Here is a 21,008-nt window from a genome sequence, read left to right as displayed (position 1 = left end):
GTTTTTCAAAACATCACAATAACGCTGATTTATTTTTAGTTCATTTATACCAAAACGGAACTTAATGAAAGCCGATCTAAATTTACTGATGGTAAGATCAGATAAGTATTTTTCAGGTTGTAATAAGGATTTGAATGACCTATATGTTTCATAACGATTACTTCCGTTGAGTTTGCTTGCCCAATCCTGTTTAAAGCCATCTATCATGCGTTGTTTGAATATTTTAAGAAAAACATTTACATCCCCAACCCCGCCATTTATCCAAACTTCTGAAAACCCATAAATGTCTAAGCAATGTTTCAGTCCATCTGCCCAGTTTCTCGAAGACATATCAGCATTGTATGTCATCTTATTTACGCTCATTAGGTAGAGACATCTGATTTAGCTTAAACCAGTATCGCAAAGTACTGATGCAACTATCAATGTATAGTGGATATCGACCAAGATCACCATAAATCATTACATTTGGGGTTTTGGGACTGACACTCAAAAAGACAGAGACATAGAGAGACAGAGAAACAGACACAGAATGGGTTTATTAGACAGAGAGACAGAGACATAGAGAGACAGGCACAGAATGGGTTTATTAGACAGAAAGACAGAGACATAGAGAGACAGGCACAGAATGGGTTTATTAGACAGAGAGACAGAGACATAGAGAGACAGGCACAGAATGGGTTTATTAGACAGAAAGACAGAGACATAGAGAGACAGGCACATAATGGTTTATTAGACAGAGAGACAGAGACATAGAGAGACAGGCACAGAATGGGTTTATTAGACAGAAAGACAGAGACATAGAGAGACAGGCACAGAATGGGTTTATTAGACAGAGAGACAGAGACACAGAATGAGTTTATTAGACAGAGAGACAGAGACACAGAATGGGTTTATTAGACAGAGAGACAGAGACACAGAGAGACAGGCACATAATGGTTTATTAGACAGAGAGACAGAGACATAGAGAGACAGGCACATAATGGTTTATTAGGCAGAAAGACAGAGACATAGAGAGACAGGCACATAATGGTTTATTAGGCAGAAAGACAGAGACATAGAGAGACAGGCACAGAATGGGTTTATTAGACAGAAAGACAGAGACATAGAGAGACAGGCACAGAATGGGTTTATTAGACAGAAAGACAGAGACACAGAGAGACAGGCACAGAATGGTTTATTAGGCAGAAAGACAGAGGCACAGAGAGACAGGCACATAATGGTTTATTAGGCAGAAAGACAGAGACACAGAGAGACAGGCACATAATGGTTTATTAGGCAGAAAGACAGAGACACAGAGAGACAGGCACAGAATGGTTTATTAGGCAGAAAGACAGAGACACAGAGAGACAGGCACATAATGGTTTATTAGGCAGAAAGACAGAGACAGAGAGACAGGCACAGAATGGTTTATTAGACAGAAAGACAGACACAGAGAGACAGGCACAGAATGGTTTATTAGGCAGAAAGACAGAGACATAGAGAGACAGGCACAGAATGGTTTATTAGGCAGAAAGACAGAGACATAGAGAGACAGGCACAGAATGGTTTATTAGGCAGAAAGACAGAGACACAGAGAGACAGGCACATAATGGTTTATTAGGCAGAAAGACAGAGACATAGAGAGACAGGCACAGAATGGTTTATTAGGCAGAAAAACAGAGACACAGAGAGACAGGCACAGAATGGTTTATTAGGCAGAAAGACAGACACAGAGAGACAGGCACAGAATGGTTTATTAGGCAGAAAGACAGAGACATAGAGAGACAGGCACAGAATGGTTTATTAGGCAGAAAGACAGAGACACAGAGAGACAGGCACATAATGGTTTATTAGACAGAAAGACAGAGACATAGAGAGACAGGCACATAATGGTTTATTAGGCAGAAAGACAGAGACACAGAGAGACAGGCACATAATGGTTTATTAGACAGAAAGACAGAGACATAGAGAGACAGGCACAGAATGGTTTATTAGGCAGAAAGACAGAGACACAGAATGAGTTTATTAGGCAGAAAGACAGAGACATAGAGAGACAGGCACATAATGGTTTATTAGGCAGAAAGACAGAGACATAGAGAGACAGGCACATAATGGTTTATTAGACAGAAAGACAGAGACACAGAGAGACAGGCACATAATGGTTTATTAGGCAGAAAGACAGAGACACAGAGAGACAGGCACATGATGGTTTATTAGGCAGAAAGACAGAGACATAGAGAGACAGGCACAGAATGGTTTATTAGGCAGAAAGACAGAGACACAGAGAGACAGGCACATAATGGTTTATTAGGCAGAAAGACAGAGACACAGAATGAGTTTATTAGACAGAGAGACAGACATAGAGAGACAGGCACATAATGGTTTATTAGACAGAAAGACAGAGACATAGAGAGACAGGCACATAATGGTTTATTAGACAGAGAGACAGAGATATAGAGAGACAGGCACAGAATGGTTTATTAGGCAGAAAGACAGAGACACAGAATGAGTTTATTAGACAGAAAGACAGATACACAGAATGGTTTATTAGACAGAGAGACAGACACAGAGAAACAGGCACATAATGGGCTTATTAGACAGAAAGACAGAGACATAGAATGGGTTTATTAAACAGAAAGACAGAGACACAGAGAGACAGAGACACAGAATGGGTTTATTAGACAGAGAGACAGACACAGAATTAGTTTATTAGACAGAGAGACAGACACAGAATGGGTTTATTAAACAGAAAGACAGAGACACAGAGAGACAGAGACACAGAGAGACAGAGACACAGAGAGACAGAGACACAGAGAGACAGAGACACAGAATGGGTTTATTAGACAGAGAGACAGACACAGAATGGGTTTATTAAACAGAAAGACAGACACAGAATGGGTTTATTAAACAGAAAGACAGAGACACAGAGAGACAGAGACACAGAGAGACAGAGACACAGAATGGGTTTATTAGACAGAGAGACAGAGACATAGAGAGACAGACACAGAATGGTTTATTAGACAGAGAGACAGAGACATAGAGAGACAGAGAAACAGACAGAGAGAGAGACAGAGGCACAGCAGACAGAGAGAGCTGGTTCAGTTCAGTTGGGTGGTTGTGCACATGCTTTCGTCGCTTGCAGAGTGACGAAAAAAAAAAGAGATGTCATATGACGTCATGGGCAGCCCACCACGTAACTTAACTTTTTTTGTGGTGTACACTGCCTCTCTTTGGATAATTTTTCGGCAGAGTTCGAACACATCATCAGGCGATTTCCACTACGAGTGATAAGAAACTCTAGGGAGAGCTGGACAGTGCAAGGTCTTCAGAGAAAAAGCTCCCCTCTGTCAAGTGTTAACTCCTTACACTGTGAGGGGGCCGGGCCGCACCCAGGTCATGACTGCGACGAAAGCGTGTGTATAACCTCCCTTATTCTTCCACCGTTACGGGAACAATACACACTGGGTGCTGTGAACTTTGCAGCGTTTTTATTCAAAGGACAGTTCCCTTTCTTCTTCCTATTTTGAGAGTCAATGCTCTCTCTCTCTCTCTCTCTCTCTCTCTCAGACACACACACACATAGTCACCTTCAACATTGTTCTGGGCGGTGATGTAAAGCTGGCTATCTGATAATGCATTATTGAAGAAGTGTGTGTGTGTGTGTGTGTGTGTGTGTGTGTGTGTGTGTGTGTGTATCTGTGTGTGTGTGTGTGTGTGTGTGTGTGTGTGTGAGAGAGAGAGAGAGAGAGAGAGAGACTAAGGTACATGTCAAGATAAATTTGTAATTTCCAATCAGTTTGGTTTAAATAATCTTTAATTATTCAACAATACACATGATTACAATGCAATGAATGACAAAAGAGCATCAACAAGCTTAAAGCTTATACTGTGCTCACAACGTTGCACTTCAAATTTATCATGACGGCTGATGAACCATATTATGACTTGTATCAGTTTCTTATTCATACACGTGCACATTTTTTTTTCATGCAAATCACTTCATAAGAAATGACTTATTGATAATAACAACAACAAGAACAATGATAATGATAATAATGCAACAACAACAATAATAGTAATAATAATGATAATAAATCTATAATAAAAAAATTAAAAAAAGAATTAACGAAACTGACAGTCAGAATCACACTCGCACATCACAGCAGCTGCAAAGAGGAACAGAAACAGTCACCACAGTAATAATAATGATGATGATGATGATGATAATAACAACAACAACAACAACAATCATCATCAACTGCTGTCAGTTGATAATGATGATGATGATGATAATAATAAAAATTAAAAATAATAATAATAACAACAACAACAACAATTAATCATGACGATGATGGTGATGATATTCTGACAACATGAGCAATAATTATACCAAATGTTGGAATGTTTCCAAAAGCAGGCAAGATTATGTGCATAGATATTTTTAAGTCCTCCACCTTCTCACCCCAGCACACAGACACAGACACAGACATAGACACAGACAGCCACACATGAGTATATAAGCACATCTACATTTGTTTTGCTCCGAACTCATAGTAAAACAAAATTAATGACTCTTCGCATAAATAATTGTTTCCCCCCCATACAACAACAACAAAAACTCCAACAAAAGAAAACCACCAACAAAAAACAAAACAACCAAACAAAAGAATCTTGATTGACTCACGCCTACATTACTGATGTGGAATTACGGAATGATAAACAAACTTATAATCAGGATTTCAATTGTTCACTTTACAGGGGGTACAGCTGGGCTTAAAAGATACGGCAACGCATTTCACTCAGTCATTTACAGCTTAATTTTCAAGGGAATTATACAGGAATGATATATTTCTTTTTCACTCGATTAAGAAAATGAAATCCATTTTTATTTTCATTAATTTTTTTTAAAACACACACACACACACAAAAAAAACCATTCAAAATTCGTCTGATATAATCATCAGGTTCGTCTAAGTACGTCGACAGAAAGAAAAGATAACGGCAGTGAAGCAGTCTGCACACAAAGTACGTCACAGACCATGACGCAAAGGTCACATTAGTGACGCAGTATAGCTACCCACTGACGTAAATTCATACTGTGACATCATTTGATAAGCATTCCTTGTTCAGTGAGCGTCATCTGCAAGTTCTAAGCGAGTTGGTGTGGTGGGCAGGGGTGGGGTGGGGGAAGTAAAGGTTGGGGGAAGTTGGTAGACTTGACTTGAACTGGAACAGACGTTTTAGGCCTGGAAGGCCTGTTCGTCGTTCAACTGGATACAGTATACCAGCATGTGTGGCCTAGTTTCAGTTTCAGTTTCAGTAGCTCAAGGAGGCGTCACTGCGTTCGGACAAAACCATATACGCTACACCACATCTGCCAAGCAGATGCCTGACCAGCAGCGTAACCCAACGCGCTTAGTCAGGCCTTGTGTGGCCTAATGATAGCGTACTGGATCATATATGCTTGGAGAGTTGGCCCAATGAGCGTCTAACCTAGTCTTGAAAGATAACATGGTTGGGGCAGTCACAACGCTGTCTGGCAAACCGTTCCGTTTATTAATGACTCGCTCTGTAAAGAAGGAGCTGCGCACTTTCAGTCTGCAATGTGATTTACTTAACATTAAACTGTTGCCTCTTCTGTCTCTACTTACTGCAGGTGATAGTTCGGGATTGTTGGTCTTGTAGATTCCGTGTATATATTTGTAGCAGTTGATCATATCACCCTGCTGCCTCCTGTGCTCTAGACTGGGTAGCTTAAGCAAAGCGAGTCTTTCATGATACGGCTTGTTCTTCAGATGACCAATCAGTTTCGTTGCCCGTCGCTGGACGTCCTCCACCTCTCCGCACAATGTTTTTGACTGCGGGTTCCAGACCGAATGCCCATACTCCAAAATGGGTCTAACCAGGGACTTGAACAATTGTATAAACAGCTCTTCAGATAGGTAATCGAAGGAACGCCTGATTACACCAACCATCTTGTTAGCCTTTGCAGTAACTGTTGCCACATGCGTCTTAAAGTTCAGCTTGTCAGTGTACACTCCCAGGTCTTTCACCACATCACTCTCAGCAAGTGCCAGGTTGTATTCCTCCCCGTTGTGGTCTGTCACTTTCATGTAGTAGATCGCTTCCGATTTGCAGTTTCCTAGCTTCATTACACTGCATTTTTCGGGATAAGGCGAATGTTTCGAGTTCAATTCCCATCATCCCGATGAGGGAGGTGCGGGGGCGGGGGGCCCGGGTGGGTGGGGTGAGCGGACGTGTGTGGAATTGACGTCTAACTTTTTTCAACTTGTCCTGTTTTTGTCTGGAGACAAAATCATGTGCTTGGGGTTAATTTTTTGTCTCTGTTAATTTTTAAGAGCATAATTATATTGATTCATTTTCTTTTATAGGGATGGGTGCGATTTTTATTTTATTTTATTTATTTATTTTTTACATATTTATCTTAATCCAAGCACGAACCTTTACAATTAACTGACGACCCATCATTGAGCCCTGCTGTCCATGCGTTGCTCTGGCTTCCATAGTGGTCTCATAGCATTGCTGTTCACAAGTTCCCACACATGCATACACCGTAACGAAAAGGAACCAGCTTCGACGGGATTTCTGAATGTGTCCACAACGCGTAATTATTTGGAGGAAAACCAGTACACTTTCTGTAGTTTTTAAACTAAATTTAAAAAAAAAAATTCTTTTCTTTCTTTATATATATATATATATATATATTTTTTTTTTTTTTTTTTACCCCAGATCAATATGATATGGAAGCTTCCCGAGGTAGAATACTCCCCAGGGTTCAGTGTGTTAAAGAAAAAGATGAAAATATATATATATATATATATACACACACATACTGAAATCGCCCCGAGCAAAAAAACAAAACAACACAAAACAAAAAAAAACCCTCCCCAAACCGACCCCCAAAAAACATCGTCATTGTCCCCCCCACACGTCAGTTTAGTGCTTTGACATGAAGTGAACTCTATAGGAGTAAAGGGGGGTAGGGTCCGCGTCAGTCACGGCTGAGTGATGATGGTCGTTGAGGCGTGTCCATGTGTTGATGCCCTGTCTACACAGGCTCTGTGCTGGGCCTTGGCCAACAGCTGTCACGTCCCCCAGCCCTCGACGTCTCCCCGATTTTAACTCTCTCAACCCTGACTCCCGAGCGCTGTGAGGGCTTCCAAATTCGTTTCGATGAAACAACTTCCGCGTTCCTAAGATACGCACAAATCGCAAGCGGAGGGAACTCACTTCCACAGTATTTCCGACTGGCTGTGTCTAACAAGTAGTCAATCTGAAGGGGGAAAAAAAGACCCGGTCGATTTGTGTATATTTTTCAGCGTCTTTACACCTCAAAAGTCATTTATGTATCTGATTATTTAATCATTCATTTATGTTATAAACTCTCCTTGATTTACGGGCTTATCTATCATTGTAACCTACTTGTTTATATTTGAAGGTTTGGTTTACATGTTTTTAGTAATTTCTCCTAATGACTGTGAAATGGAGACTGATGGCGGGCATGCACATGGACATTTGATGCAGCTGAGATTGTGTGCTTCTGAGCGTATGCAGATCTGCTGAATGGCTTATGCATGTCTATATTTATACTATGTAGGATTTAACTGTGTGCCACCACACCAAGCATCTCCTTTCAGTTAAAGACAATGAATTATCTTGTGATCTTAAAAATTGCAGGGCTGAATGAGTTAAATGGGGGCATGAGATACAGCCTCTGTATACATAAAATGTGTTCAAGTCTCAACCCCATGCAGATGGATTTCCACATCCCCAAACAACTCCAGTCTCTTCGAAACACGATACCACAGCACTGTCCACCGAAATGAAACAGGGCGAAAAAGAAAAAAATTGCAAACCAAACCAAACCAAACCAAACCTAACAAGAAACAATAAGAACAACATACATCCATCATACACAGCCTCATGAAAATTTGGGACACCAACCGACGCTCCAGCAAGGGGGAAGAGAGAGACAGACAGACAGACAGAGAGACAGACAGACAGAAAGACAGACAGAGAGCGAGTGAAGCTGCTCAGCTACTGTCTTTACAGGCCGTTCGGTATTTCAGAAAAACAGGATGCTGCAGCCACCTGTGCTCGAGCGGGTTGGACGTAGTGACGGGAGCAGTGAAGCATTCAGGGCTGATTGATTGATTGATATTCAAGAGACCATAGCACCTGCGGGAAAAATCTACATGGGGCAACACCTGCGGGTAAATCTACATGGGGCAACACCTGCGCGTAAATCTACATGGGGCAACACCTGCGCGTAAATCTACATGGGGCAACAAGGCCCGCCTCCTGTGGTTTCAGTTTCTCAAGGAGGCGTCACTGCGTTCGGACAAATCCATAATATACGCTACACCACATATGCTAGGCAGATACCTGACCAGCAGCATAACCCAACGCGCTTAGTCAGGCCTTGAGTGCATGCATATGGTTTTGCGTTCCTATCAAATCCGGATTTCTGCTACAGAGTTTTGCTAGATGACAACCCTTTTCTTGCCTTGGGTTCTTTTTGTTTTCCAGCGCGCCAAGTGCGTGCTGCACACGGGGCCTTGATTCATCGACTCATCCGAATGACTAGACGCCCAGTTTGATTTTCCAGTCAAACGTGGGAGAAAGGGCGAGAGCGGGATTCGAACCCAGACCCTCACGGACACTGTGTTGGCAGATGAGCTGTCTTAACCATTCTTCCAACTTCCTCATGTCCTGCTGCAACCTTCCTGGTGTGTCTTTGCAAATGTGGCAGTGTTTGCTTTCTGAATGCCACGGTGACCTTTTTTTTCCAAGTACATTTACCCGCACGTTCATCTTCACCCGCAGACACAATGGTCCCTTGAATACCACACCCCAGCTGGGGGTGGGGTGAATGAGCGAACTCCGCAGCGCAAAGTTTGCTTATCGCTAAGAATTTTCTTAGTCCCTCGGTAAATTCCATGTAAATAAGAACATTAAAAGCAAACAGAGTTGCAAAGATCTCCTCAGGGCCTAACCCCCCGAACCCCCTCACCCCATCCCCCACGCTAACCCCCTCACCCCATCCCCCACGCTAACCCCCTCACCCCTATCTATTGAACCTACCCACAGCCCTGAACACGTGTGTGGAGGAGGGGGGTAGAGGAGGTGCAGGGTAACGTGTGTGTGTGTGTGTGTGTGTGTGTGTTGGGCTGGAGTTTGAGGAGCGGTGTCACACAGACATTGGTCTGTGTGGGAAATTTTCAATTTGTAGAGATGGGAGAGGAGCTGGCAGTGGCCTGTGCGCAGTTTGAGGATGATGACTTGCTGAGCTCGATCCAGTTGATGGATGCTGTCCTCCTTTGGTCCCAGATGTAGCCGTTCTCGCCAGCTGTTTCTGAAGTGGCTGCGCAGGATGGTCTTTGCCTCCCCAAAGCTAAGGAGGTGGGCAGACTGGGTGAGCCTGCGTCCTGCCTTGGAGAGCGTGTCTGCCTCTTCATTTCCTGCAATGCCGCAGTGAGAGGGGAACCGCTGCAGGACCGTTGTGGTTCTGGCACTTAGGGCCTGCATCTCAGACTGGATGTCTTGCACGGTGTTGTCCCCCACTCTGGTCTGGAGGCCCTGTAGGACAGCTCGGCAGTCGGTGTCTTTCTGGTAAAGGAGTTGGGCTGTTAGGCCAAGCCGTCCCGGCTGTGGGATATGTTTAGCAATTTTTTTTTTTTTTTTTTTTTACTAACGCACGCCACACCTCCGTGCTGTAAAGCGAGACTCAGGTGCAAATCAATCAATACTGGACAACACTCGATATGGATAGCAGTTCTCCGCACGCGCGGAAAGCTCAGTATTGAAACAATACTCGCTCTGACTCGTTTTCTTCTAGAAACTTTGACGCGACCTTTGATTGTGTATGCGAAAATCATTTTTATCTAAAAAAAAAAAAATAAATAAATAAAATAACCCAACAAAAAAACAAAAACAAAACGTAATGGCAGCAACAGTAGAACAATTGTAGAAAAGCGTGTTGAGTATCATATGGTAAAAAACAAACAAACAAACAAAAAACAAAAAAACCCAGAAGGAATGTCGATTTTGGATAAGATTTTGGCCAAGGGAGGCTGAATATTATCTCAATATCACAACGAATGACTCCACTCGTGGAGTGTCACATTCTCCGACTTCAACTTTGTTCTCCATGGAGGTGTCCGGATAAGGCGGTCACACACACACACACACACACACAGAGCGTTGAATGGTGGAGGACATTCTATGGCCAGGTGACGTTGTTAACTAAGTTCACTCATGTCCTAACAAACCCTCGACTTGCTGTTCCAGTTGTGCGGAGAAAGATGGTATGAAACCATTGAAATCATAACAAGTTAATTCAACATTAGATTTTGAGATGTGAAGTTGTTTTTTTTCAGAGTGGATTTTTTTTTTTTTTTTTAACTAAGAAAACCTGGGAGAAGGGTTGGTGGGTTGAGGGGTTGGGGGGTATGGAAAGGACTCTGTGTGTATGTGTGTGCGCGTGCATACACGCGCACGTGTGTATCCGTGCGAATACACATGCATAATATATGAAAATTATTTTTTCTTTCTTGATGGTAATAAAAAATCTAATGGAGAACTCTTCAAAGTACTTGGAGAATTTGGAGAAATCTCAGGATTAAAACTGAATTTCGAAAAAAAAATGCAATGGATGGCTGGGAAGCAAATGTAATATATACACTGTTTCTGCCGAATTTGAAAATGAACTGGAATCCACATTTCAAAATCCCAGGGCTCTGGTTCACTAAGTACCTACGTAAAATGACAGAATTAAATATAATAGACAAACTCAATGAAACAAAAAAAAGCTATTATATGTATGGATGAAAAGATATGTTACACCACTAGGAGGAGTAGCTTAAGCCACATATATCAGCTAAGTTAACATATTTATGGATTATGCTTCCAAACCAACCTGACGACAGTATAAAAAAAGAAAAAAAAGTGTTTTGGTTTTGCATGGGGCAAAAAAGTGATAGAAGACCAATAGCAGAGCATAGTATTCAAAACTGAGGTATAAATATCAAACTTGGCAGTACATCCATCTCTCTTTCCAGTTCATGTCAATCCTGCTACTGTAAATCGCGGCGCATCAGTTCCGTCCAGAAATATCTGTCCACTGACGCAACATCTAGACTTGTCGTTTCTCTCATTCTCTCTCGCCTTGACTACCGTAACTCTCTATTGTCTGGTTTGCCTGCTTCATCCATTCAGTCCCTTCAGCGCATACAAAACTCTGCTGCCCGACTCGTCCTCAGAAAGAAAAGATCTGAGCACATCACTCCTCTTTTGCAACATCTCCACTGACTACCTGTCTCACACAGAATAAAGTACAAGATTAGCACTTTATGTTATAAATGTATTCACAAATCTGCCCCTTCCTATCTCTGTGGCTGCCTTCACATCTACACTCCATCTCGCTCTCTGCGATCGGTTTCGGATCCACTCTGTTTACGCATATCCAGATTCAAACACTCGACTGTTGGCCGCCGTTCCTTATTTGTCTCTGGACCTTGCAATTGGAATGAACTTCCTCTTTCTCTTCGTCAGGTCTCCGCACTGTGCTCTTTCAAGTCTGGTCTTAAAACCCACCTTTTCCCAAAATAGCCTCCCTTCCCTGCCTCTTACTTGTCTTCAGTTTTTCCAGTTTTAGAGTCATGCATGCGTGTGAATGACTGGTGCGAAAGAGCTTTGATTTGTCTCTGCACAAGATTCAGCGCTATATTATAATAATAATAATAATAATAATAAAAAATTCCACAAATTCCATCATTTATAAAATCCCTGAAAGTGAAACTCATATGGTTGTAAAAATGTTGAAAGCAGTCATTTAGTCCTAAATGGAAAAAAAATATGTATGGTTAAAAGAATGTCCAGAGGTTGGAATATTACAGGAATATGGACCAATAGCTCTGAAAGTTGGAGGACGAATGATAAATCCTTTTAGGAAGGACGTATTTCGCTTGGTGCTTTCTGGATGCAACGATGAAACAAAAACTGATGGTTGCTTCTCACATGCTTTATTGATCGCCACATTCTTATTACACGAATGCAGAATTAATGAACTGATATAAATGTTCATCAAAAGATCTTTAAAAAGGCATATGGAATTGACAAGTATAATTTCAAAATATCTATGGAATACAACAAATTTGTGCAGAAATGGGCACCACACACACACACACACACACACACACACACACACACACACACACGTCTCTCTCTCTCTATATATATATATATATAGAGAGAGAGAGAGAGAGACAGACAGACAGACAGACAGACAGACAGACAGACGGGGAGAGAGAGAGGCAGAGACAGAGGCAGGAAAACTGCGGAAGAGAGATGTCGAGAAGGGGGACAAGGGAGGGAAAAGATGTATGAGGGGCAGACGTATAAATCTGGGTGCTGAACACACACACACGCCCACACACACACACACACACTTCCGAACCTGATATGTGTTAGGTTTCCAAACGTACACCACTGACAAGTCAGAGCAGTCAGACGATGACAGCATGGCACCTTCCATCCAGAGATCCTGGATTCGAACCCACTCTCATCTTCTGCCTGGTGGATAAAGAGCTTCAACTGTTTTTCATTTCCTTTCTCTTTTTTTTTCCATCTCCCACGCCCACCTTTTGCCCGCATAAGGCTGGCTGGTGCCTTAATTAAAAAATAAAAAAAATGTAGGGCTTTTGTGAGCAAACCAATGCACAAGAACAACCACGCTTGCTTTAGTTTTTCACCGCAAAGTTTCTGTGTGAAAAACACCCCCCTCTCCCTCCACTGCACTCCCCCAGCGCCAAATATTTCAGATATGATGCTCTTAGTCACAGGCTTCCCGTCAGGATAAAACGACAACATGGACTTGGCCAATTCAAACTCGGTCAGGGGGCAAAGGTTAGTCATTGTTCTATAGGCCAGGGAAACTGGTTGCGGCTGTCAAGCTTTGTTACACTGTGAAAAATTGTCCTATCAACATGGCCCCGTCGATGTCGACTTAAGTCGCCTATGGCGGTTAAAGAGAGTTTTAAGATCCCCACAATCCATGTCAAGAGTTCGGAGCGTTATGGAAACACGAAACATACCCAACATGCACACCTCCTAGAGATGATGACTGAATGAACCAAAGTGGGATAGTTCCAGGAAATATGTAACATTTTCATGTGCACCCGCGGGGTTTCCTGAAACAAACATGTCTTGACAATTGACCTGTCTTGGTAGAAATGCCATACACGAAAGATTGATATTCGTAGATAGGAGTAAACGTGGGAAGCTGCAGTAAGGTAAAAGAAAAAGAAATTCCAGGGGCAGCTCCATGCATCGGGTTATTTGGTGTGTTTTGTTTTCGGTTAAGTCGATTGCCATCCTCTGAGTGAACGCTCGAAGCACCCTTATTCTTCAATAACAGCTTGTTTACCACTTGCATAACAAGTTACATATGTATATCTATATATCAGTCGAGCAAGAAACATGGAATGGTACTTCAAATATTTAGACATGAACAGACATAACAATGCCACCCCCCCCCCCTTCTACCCCGCACCCTCCCAATGGCACGGAATGTATACAGCACCTCACGTGGCTCTGATGAAGGCATTCCCCACAAAGGATGTGATCCCGATGAGAGACGTCAACAAGCACATCAATATCACATGTCCAATGTGTTCAACAAAATCAAAAACAGCAACAAATACCCCCCCCTCCCCCTCCCCCCAAGAAAATCCCGTTTTTTTTAACATGTAGTAATTTAAATGACTTAGCAGCAGATTAAAAACAACAACCCCAAAACAAACCAAAAATAACAAACCACACACACACACACGCAACCCCCTCCTAACCCAACCAACCAACCAAACATGTTTTCTTTACCACTGAAACAGTCACAGTCTGTGTTACACCTTCAATTCTGAAAAAAAAGTCCAGAAAAGTACAGTCTTGGAAACTTCACGTTTCGTTTAGATTCTGGTGGACATAGTTATGTATACCATCCATATATAAGGCGCTACAGGAAGTACAGAATAACGGGAAGGTCGGGAAACCTGAAAAACAAACAAACAACAAAAAGACGACGGCACTGCATGGCCTGAGATTAGCATGATATAAAAACCATTTCTCTGTTGGGAGATATATATAAAAAAAGATGACAAATGATTTACCGAGTCAGGTGAAGGCGATGGTCTGTTGGAATGGAATGTGATCGATCACAAGGCTTTCCTAGGTATTAAGAAAAAAAAAAGAGAAAAGAAACGCAGCGTTAAAAAACAACAACCGCGCCTCAATCAATCAATCAAACCCAGACTCAGTCCACCTCCCGGTAGCACAGGAAGCCCAGGTAGAACCAGCAGTTGCGCAGGTCGTTCAGGAACCAGGAGTAGGTCTGGATCCGGGTCCGGATCCTGTGCGTGGCGTTGTGGGCCTGCGTGAACATGGAGTAGATGACCTGCTGGTCCGTGCTGCTCAGCCCTTGCTTCAGCAGCGCCGCCGTGCACACCTGGTACTCCTGCACGAAGCGCGCGTACACGGGCCGCGTGGCCACGCTCATGCCTCCCGCCACCCACACCAGGTTGCCGCGCACGATGTCGCTGGGATGCAAGGACCAGTCCGGCCAGGCGATCCGGGTCATGGCCACCGCGCTCTCGTCCCAGCCTGGCGGCGTGGTCAGGTAGAAGGGCCGCCTCCGCTTGATCAGGTACCGGAAGTAGCCGATGTCCACCCAGGCCACGTAGCGGTTTTCAGGGAAGAAGTTCGTGTCGTCGAGCGTCCTGCGCACCAGCTCGTACTTGGCGTGCTGGCTGCACGGGTACTCCGGGACGACGGTGTTGGGGTGGAACTTGGGGTACTCGGGGTCCTGGAAGAGCTGCCGGATCTTCTCCACGTCCCGGAAGGAGTCCAGGGAGGAGCGGCTGACCCTCACCACCCTCGTCCTGTTGGACAGCTGCTTGCGGGTCTCCAGGAACATGTTCTCTATCTGACACACACACACACACACACACACACACACACACATTAATAGCAGCAGCATTAGTAGTTGTGGCAATTGAGATGACAGTAGTAGTAGTAGTAGTAGTAACAGTACACCCAGCATCACTGATAATAGCGGGAATAACAACAGAATAGCAACAGTGGCAAAAGCCGCAGCAGAACCACCACCAGCAGAAATAATCATGACGCTTTAACAGCAGCAACAGTAATAACATCAGTGGTTACTGGTAGTAATTACGGAAACAGTGGCGATGATCTCATACTATCACCAGTATGTGAAGCGTGACCGGACAGTGATTAAGCCGTGATAATCGTGAACAAGGTCAAACAGGGTCCAAAAGCAGAGCGGACGGGACGTTTAGCGAACCACAGAGCACACTGAAAGGACACTGAAAGGTTGTGGGCACTGGTGGAGCTAATACCGTACATTTCGTGTAATTATTGTGGACACTTAGGCCCCATTTTAGGGTATACTCATACCACCCGCATACAGGGTAGCGACGGTAGGACGAGGGGGTGGGGGTGGGTAATACAGGAAGCGTCAAGGGATGAATTGCTGTATTAATCTTTATAAAACTGACCACCAGTGTCGCTCGTTTCGTCACGACAGACTGCTGTAACTTAGCCCCCCCCCCCACCCCCGCTCAAACACACACACACACACACACACACACACACACTTGTGTGGGAACAAGAGAGACCTGCAATCTTGACGTGTTGGGGAAATGTTGCCCCGTGTTTTCAACAGGAGTGAGGGTGACCAGGAATACAGAACTGTAGGAATGATGACAGCAGAAATACAAAGCCGTAACAATGATTATAACAGAAATACAGAACTATAGGGATGATTACAACAGAAATACATTGTTGTAAAAATGATTATAACAGAAATACAGAACTGTAGGGATGATCATAACAGAAATACAGAACTGTAGGAATGATTATAACAGAAATACAGAACTGTAGGGATGATTACAACAGAAATACAGAACTGTAGGAATGACTACAACAGAACTACAGAACTGTAGGAATGACTACAACAGAACTACAGTACTGTAGGAATGACTACAACAGAACTACAGAACTGTAGGAATGACTACAACAGAAATACAGAACTGTAGGAATGACTACAACAGAAATACAGAACTGTAGTAATGACTACAACAGAAATACAGAACTGTAGTGATGACTATAACAGAAATACAGAACTGTAGGAATGATTATAACAGAAATACAGAACTGTAGGGATGATTATAACAGAAATACAGAACTGTAGGAATGATTATAACAGAAATACAGAACTGTAGGAATGACTACAACAGAAATACAGAACTGTAGTGATGATTATAACAGAAATACAGAACTGTAGGAATGATTATAACAGAAATACAGAACTGTAGGAATGACTACAACAGAAATACAGAACTGTAGGGATGATTATAACAGAAGTACAGAAGTGTAGGAATGATTATAACAGAAATACAGAACTGTAGGAATGACAGAACAGAAATACAGAACTGTAGGGATGATTATAACAGAAATACAGAACTGTAGGGATGATTATAACAGAAATACAGAACTGTAGGAATGACTATAACAGAAATACAGAACTGTAACTTACTCTGATTGATGCACTGGTGCTTTCCGGACATAACAAAATAAAAACTGATAGATGTTTTTCACGTATTTTATTGACAGCTGAATTCAATATTTACAAATCTAGAATAAACAAAACAAAACCAACATTACAAATGCTCTTAAAGAGATCCCAAGCAGGTATTTGAAGTGGACAGGTATGCTTTTAACGTAAGTATGGAACATAACAAATTCGTCCAAAAATGGTCTCTATATACATGTTTAATACAAAATTAAGCTAATTTTAATGTCAGCGTGCAGCTATGTTATTGATTATGTATTGTTCTGCTTATGTTACGTGGTTATGGACTAGTTAGTACGTAGAACATCATTGTTTAAGGACTTGTTAGTACGTAGAACATCACTGTTATGGACTTGTTAGTACGTAGAACATCACTGTTATGGACTTGTTAGTACGTAGAACATCATTGTTAAGGACTTGTTAGTACGTAGAACATCATTGTTATGGACTTGTTAGTACGTAGAACATAATTTTTTAAGGACTTGTTAGTACGTAGAACATCATTGTTTAAGGACTTGTTAGTACGTAGAAAATAATTGTTTAAGGACTTGTTAGTACGTAGAACATCATTGTTTAAGGACTTGTTAGTACGTAGTACATCACTGTTATGGACTTGTTAGTACGTAGTACATCACTGTTATGGACTTGTTAGTACGTAGAACATCATTGTTAAGGACTTGTTAGTACGTAGAACATCACTGTTATGGACTTGTTAGTACGTAGAACATCATTGTTATGGACTTGTTAGTACGTAGAACATCACTGTTATGGACTTGTTAGTACGTAGAACATCACTGTTATGGACTTGTTAGTACGTAGAACATCACTGTTATGGACTTGTTAGTACGTAGAACATCATTGTTATGGACTTGTTAGTACGTAGAACATCACTGTTATGGACTTGTTAGTACGTAGAACATCATTGTTATGGACTTGTTAGTACGTAGAACATCACTGTTATGGACTTGTTAGTACGTAGAACATCACTGTTATGGACTTGTTAGTACGTAGAACATCACTGTTATGGACTTGTTAGTACGTAGAACATCACTGTTATGGACTTGTTAGTACATAGAACATCACTGTTATGGACTTGTTAGTACGTAGAACATCACTGTTATGGACTTGTTAGTACGTAGAACATCACTGTTATGGACTTGTTAGTACGTAGAACATCACTGTTATGGACTTGTTAGTACGTAGAACATCACTGTTATGGACTTGTTAGTACGTAGAACATCACTGTTATGGACTTGTTAGTACGTAGAACATCACTGTTATGGACTTGTTAGTACGTAGAACATCACTGTTTCTTTCCCCTCTGCCTTCGAATGCACACAGTATATACATTTTGTATCTGTAAACCTTGGTCTGAATAAAAAAACAAACAAACAAAAAACCCAAGCAAACAAACATAAAAACAACAACAAAAAACGGTGGGAAATACAGAACTGTGGGAATGGTTATAACACGAGTGGCGAAAGTCTTGGTTTGAGATGTGGGAGTACGTAAAAGGTGTCAAAGTGTTTGTGATACAGGATTCCACCCCTTCGACCAACGAGGCCACTTCAGCATCAAGACCCCTCAGTACTGAACAACTTGACCCAAGGACGCGTTTCAATAGCTCACTGAACTCCACTCTGTCGGTGTTTGTGAAGTGGGAGTATAATTATGATAGAGCTATTCATGCAGAGTCGTGTCGTGGTGGTGACGGACATAATAACTGAGGACATAGAGCTATGGATTAGAATAAAAGAGAGTAATGGAAATGATAGAGGTATTGGGGTACTGTGGTGGAGAGATAGCGATAGATAGATAGATAGAGGGAGAGAAAGAACTCAGAACTGTTTTAATGAAAGGCCACCGACCCGTATACATATGGATACACATGTTGTACACACACCCAGGACTTCCCCACACGACAACAACCAGGACATCGCGAGGACCAGCCTCGGACCGACAACCAGGACTCCACCAACCGAGCACAGCCAGGACGTAGCACGGACCACGGACATCGCCAGCGGCTAGAACACAACGAGGATCCCCCACGGACCGGCAACCAGGACTACACCACCACAAGACCACAGGACCAACGCCTTGACCACATCCCCCCCCCCCCCCCAAATCCCCCAAGGATAAGACCACAGCCACGAACAACTTGACCCTAAGGGCTTATTACCGATAGGTCGTTAAACTCAACTCTACAGGTACAGGTACACACACACATATGAAAACCAAACCGAGAGAGAGAGAGAGAGGGTTTGGAATATCAGAAGCCAAGTGTGGAAACTCCTAAATCTGTACGCTGGGGGAAGCGGGCCAAATGCGGACTAGGAAGAAGAAATCGAAGACATAAAGATATCGACCTGCCAGCAGAACTGCAGACAGAACTGAAGTTGGAAGCAAGACACATTCAACATGACGTGATGCTCGGAATAAAGTATCTGCACATCCCACCTGTGCAGTTGGTTTTTTTTTTCTACAAGTATTGCCTTTCCAGTAAGACAATGCCTACAACAATGCACCTCCACAACAACACAAACAACGACGACGACGACAACAGTAACAACAACAAACTCGTACGACCGCGAAAACAACACAGCAGTTTCAGTTTCAAGAAAACAACACAGCAGTTTCAGTTTCAAGAAAATATTAAAGCGAGGGGAGTGAACCACAAGAAAAAAAACACATAAAGAAATTGAAAATCGCGGGATACAGAACAGTCATGTTCTACTAGTCAGCGAAACAATGGCTTTTTTTCCTTCCCAATCTCGCCCATTAAGACTTGATATCCAAAATTTTCTTCGCTCTGCTCTCTAAGTCACGATGTATTATGAAAGTCACAATGTGTTATGTAGGTCACCATGTGTTAACAACAAAAAAGTCACTACGCGCTCTACAGGTCACGACGTGTTTTGGGGTCACGAGGTATTATGTAGGTCAGCAACTGTTTTAGTGGACCACGTATTATAGGGTCACCATTTGTTACAAGGTCACCAATGATTTTGTTCTACAAGTCAGCTCGTGTTATATAGGTCATAACGTGCTATATAGGTCACAGCGTGTTAACAGACCATCACGTCTTTACAAGTCACAACGTGCTATATAGTGGACCACCTGTTATAAGGTCACCATTGGTTTTGTAAGTCAGCACGTGTTAAATAGGTCATGACGTGTTATAAATAGGTCACAACGTGTCAACAGATCATCATGTCTTTACAGGTCACAACGTGTTATATAAAATCACCACGTGTTCTACAGGTCACCAAGCAATATAAAGGTCAGCCCTTGTTTTACAGGTCATCACGTGTTAAAAAAAGAAAAAAGAAAAAAAAGGTCACCACGAATTATACAGGCCGCAACGTGTTCTACAGGTCGCCACGTGTTGTAAGTCACGACGTGTTCTACAAGATGACAGCTCCCAAGGGAAGGACCTGACCCTGACCCTGACCTTTCCCCTCCACCCAAATCTTCCCTCCCTCCCGCAAATCCAGACGCTGCTGCATGGAAACACAAACCACCACCACCACCACCACCACCCGCTGCTGCTGCTGCTGCTGCTGCCCCCCTTTACCTGCTCGGAATCCGTGTAGACGACCAGAGGGTTCAGCACGTACTGGAAAGCCTCGGCCCAGAGCAGGTACTTGTAGGTGCTGAGCGAGCTGCCCAATTTCTCCACGCGGCCCAGGTTGAAGTAGGCGGTCACCAGCGTCACGTCCGTGGGCTCCTCCTGCCGCAGCTTGGGGTATCGCTTCAGCATCAGGTAGGACCACAGGCAAGGTGGTCTCTGTAACGTAGGATGGGGAGTTTGGTGGTGTTACTTGGGGTTACAGAGACAGGGTATTTGATCTTCTGCGTGCGTACGCACACGCGAAGAAGAGGGGGGAGGGGGAGGGGGGGGGGGGGGGGGTTCAGACACTAACTAGCAGGTCTGCACATAATCATGTTGACCCGGGAGATCGAAAAAAAAAACAAAAAAAATTTCCACTCGTAACACCACCAGGCACCGTTACCGAGATTCGAACTCGGAACCCTCAGATTGAAAGTCCAACGTTCATATCACTCGGCTACTGGGGGTGTTACTTGGGGTATCGCTTCAGCGTCAGGTATGGGGTCACAAACAAGGTGGTCTTTGTAACATTTGGGGGCGGGGGGGTGGGGGGGGGGAGTTTAGCTGGAGATAATAAAGTTATTCTTATATCATCTTATCTTAACAGACGGAGTGGTTTCTAAAACACTGGAGGCAGGGGGAGCGTCACTTGGAGTGCCGCTTCAGCATCAGGTAGGGGCCACAGGCAGGGGTAGTTTCTAACATGAGGGGTTGGGGGTACACACACACACACATGAACAGGTGGAAGGA

General features: G+C 43.1%; 1 protein-coding gene and 1 long non-coding RNA gene across 7 annotated transcripts in view; both read right to left on the bottom strand.

The window, feature by feature from the left end:
- Window positions 1–3,775: 3,775 nt before the first annotated feature.
- Window positions 3,776–11,961, bottom strand: LOC143290005 (uncharacterized). The gene is made up of 2 exons (XR_013056310.1): window positions 5,415–11,961; window positions 3,776–5,277 (listed from the first exon to the last, which is right to left on the bottom strand). It is a non-coding gene; the product is annotated as an uncharacterized LOC143290005 (long non-coding RNA).
- A 1,294-nt stretch (window positions 11,962–13,255) lies between these two features.
- LOC143290003 (uncharacterized) overlaps window positions 13,256–21,008 on the bottom strand; it is an 85,511-nt gene continuing 77,758 nt past the window's right edge. For all 6 annotated transcript variants that reach the window (XM_076599311.1, XM_076599310.1, XM_076599309.1 and 3 more), the window contains 2 exons: window positions 20,223–20,435; window positions 13,256–14,977 (listed from right to left, as the gene is read on the bottom strand). In XM_076599311.1, the coding sequence (XP_076455426.1) occupies window positions 14,309–14,977; window positions 20,223–20,435 (882 nt within the window). In that variant the 3' untranslated portion in view covers window positions 13,256–14,308. The remainder of the gene's footprint in view (window positions 14,978–20,222; window positions 20,436–21,008) is intronic.

The sequence above is a fragment of the Babylonia areolata genome, chromosome 14 (assembly GCF_041734735.1).
Source record: "Babylonia areolata isolate BAREFJ2019XMU chromosome 14, ASM4173473v1, whole genome shotgun sequence".
NCBI lineage: Eukaryota > Metazoa > Mollusca > Gastropoda > Neogastropoda > Buccinidae > Babylonia > Babylonia areolata.
The sequence above is the reverse complement of the archived record's forward strand: the minus strand, read 5'-3'. Positions and strand labels throughout refer to the sequence as shown.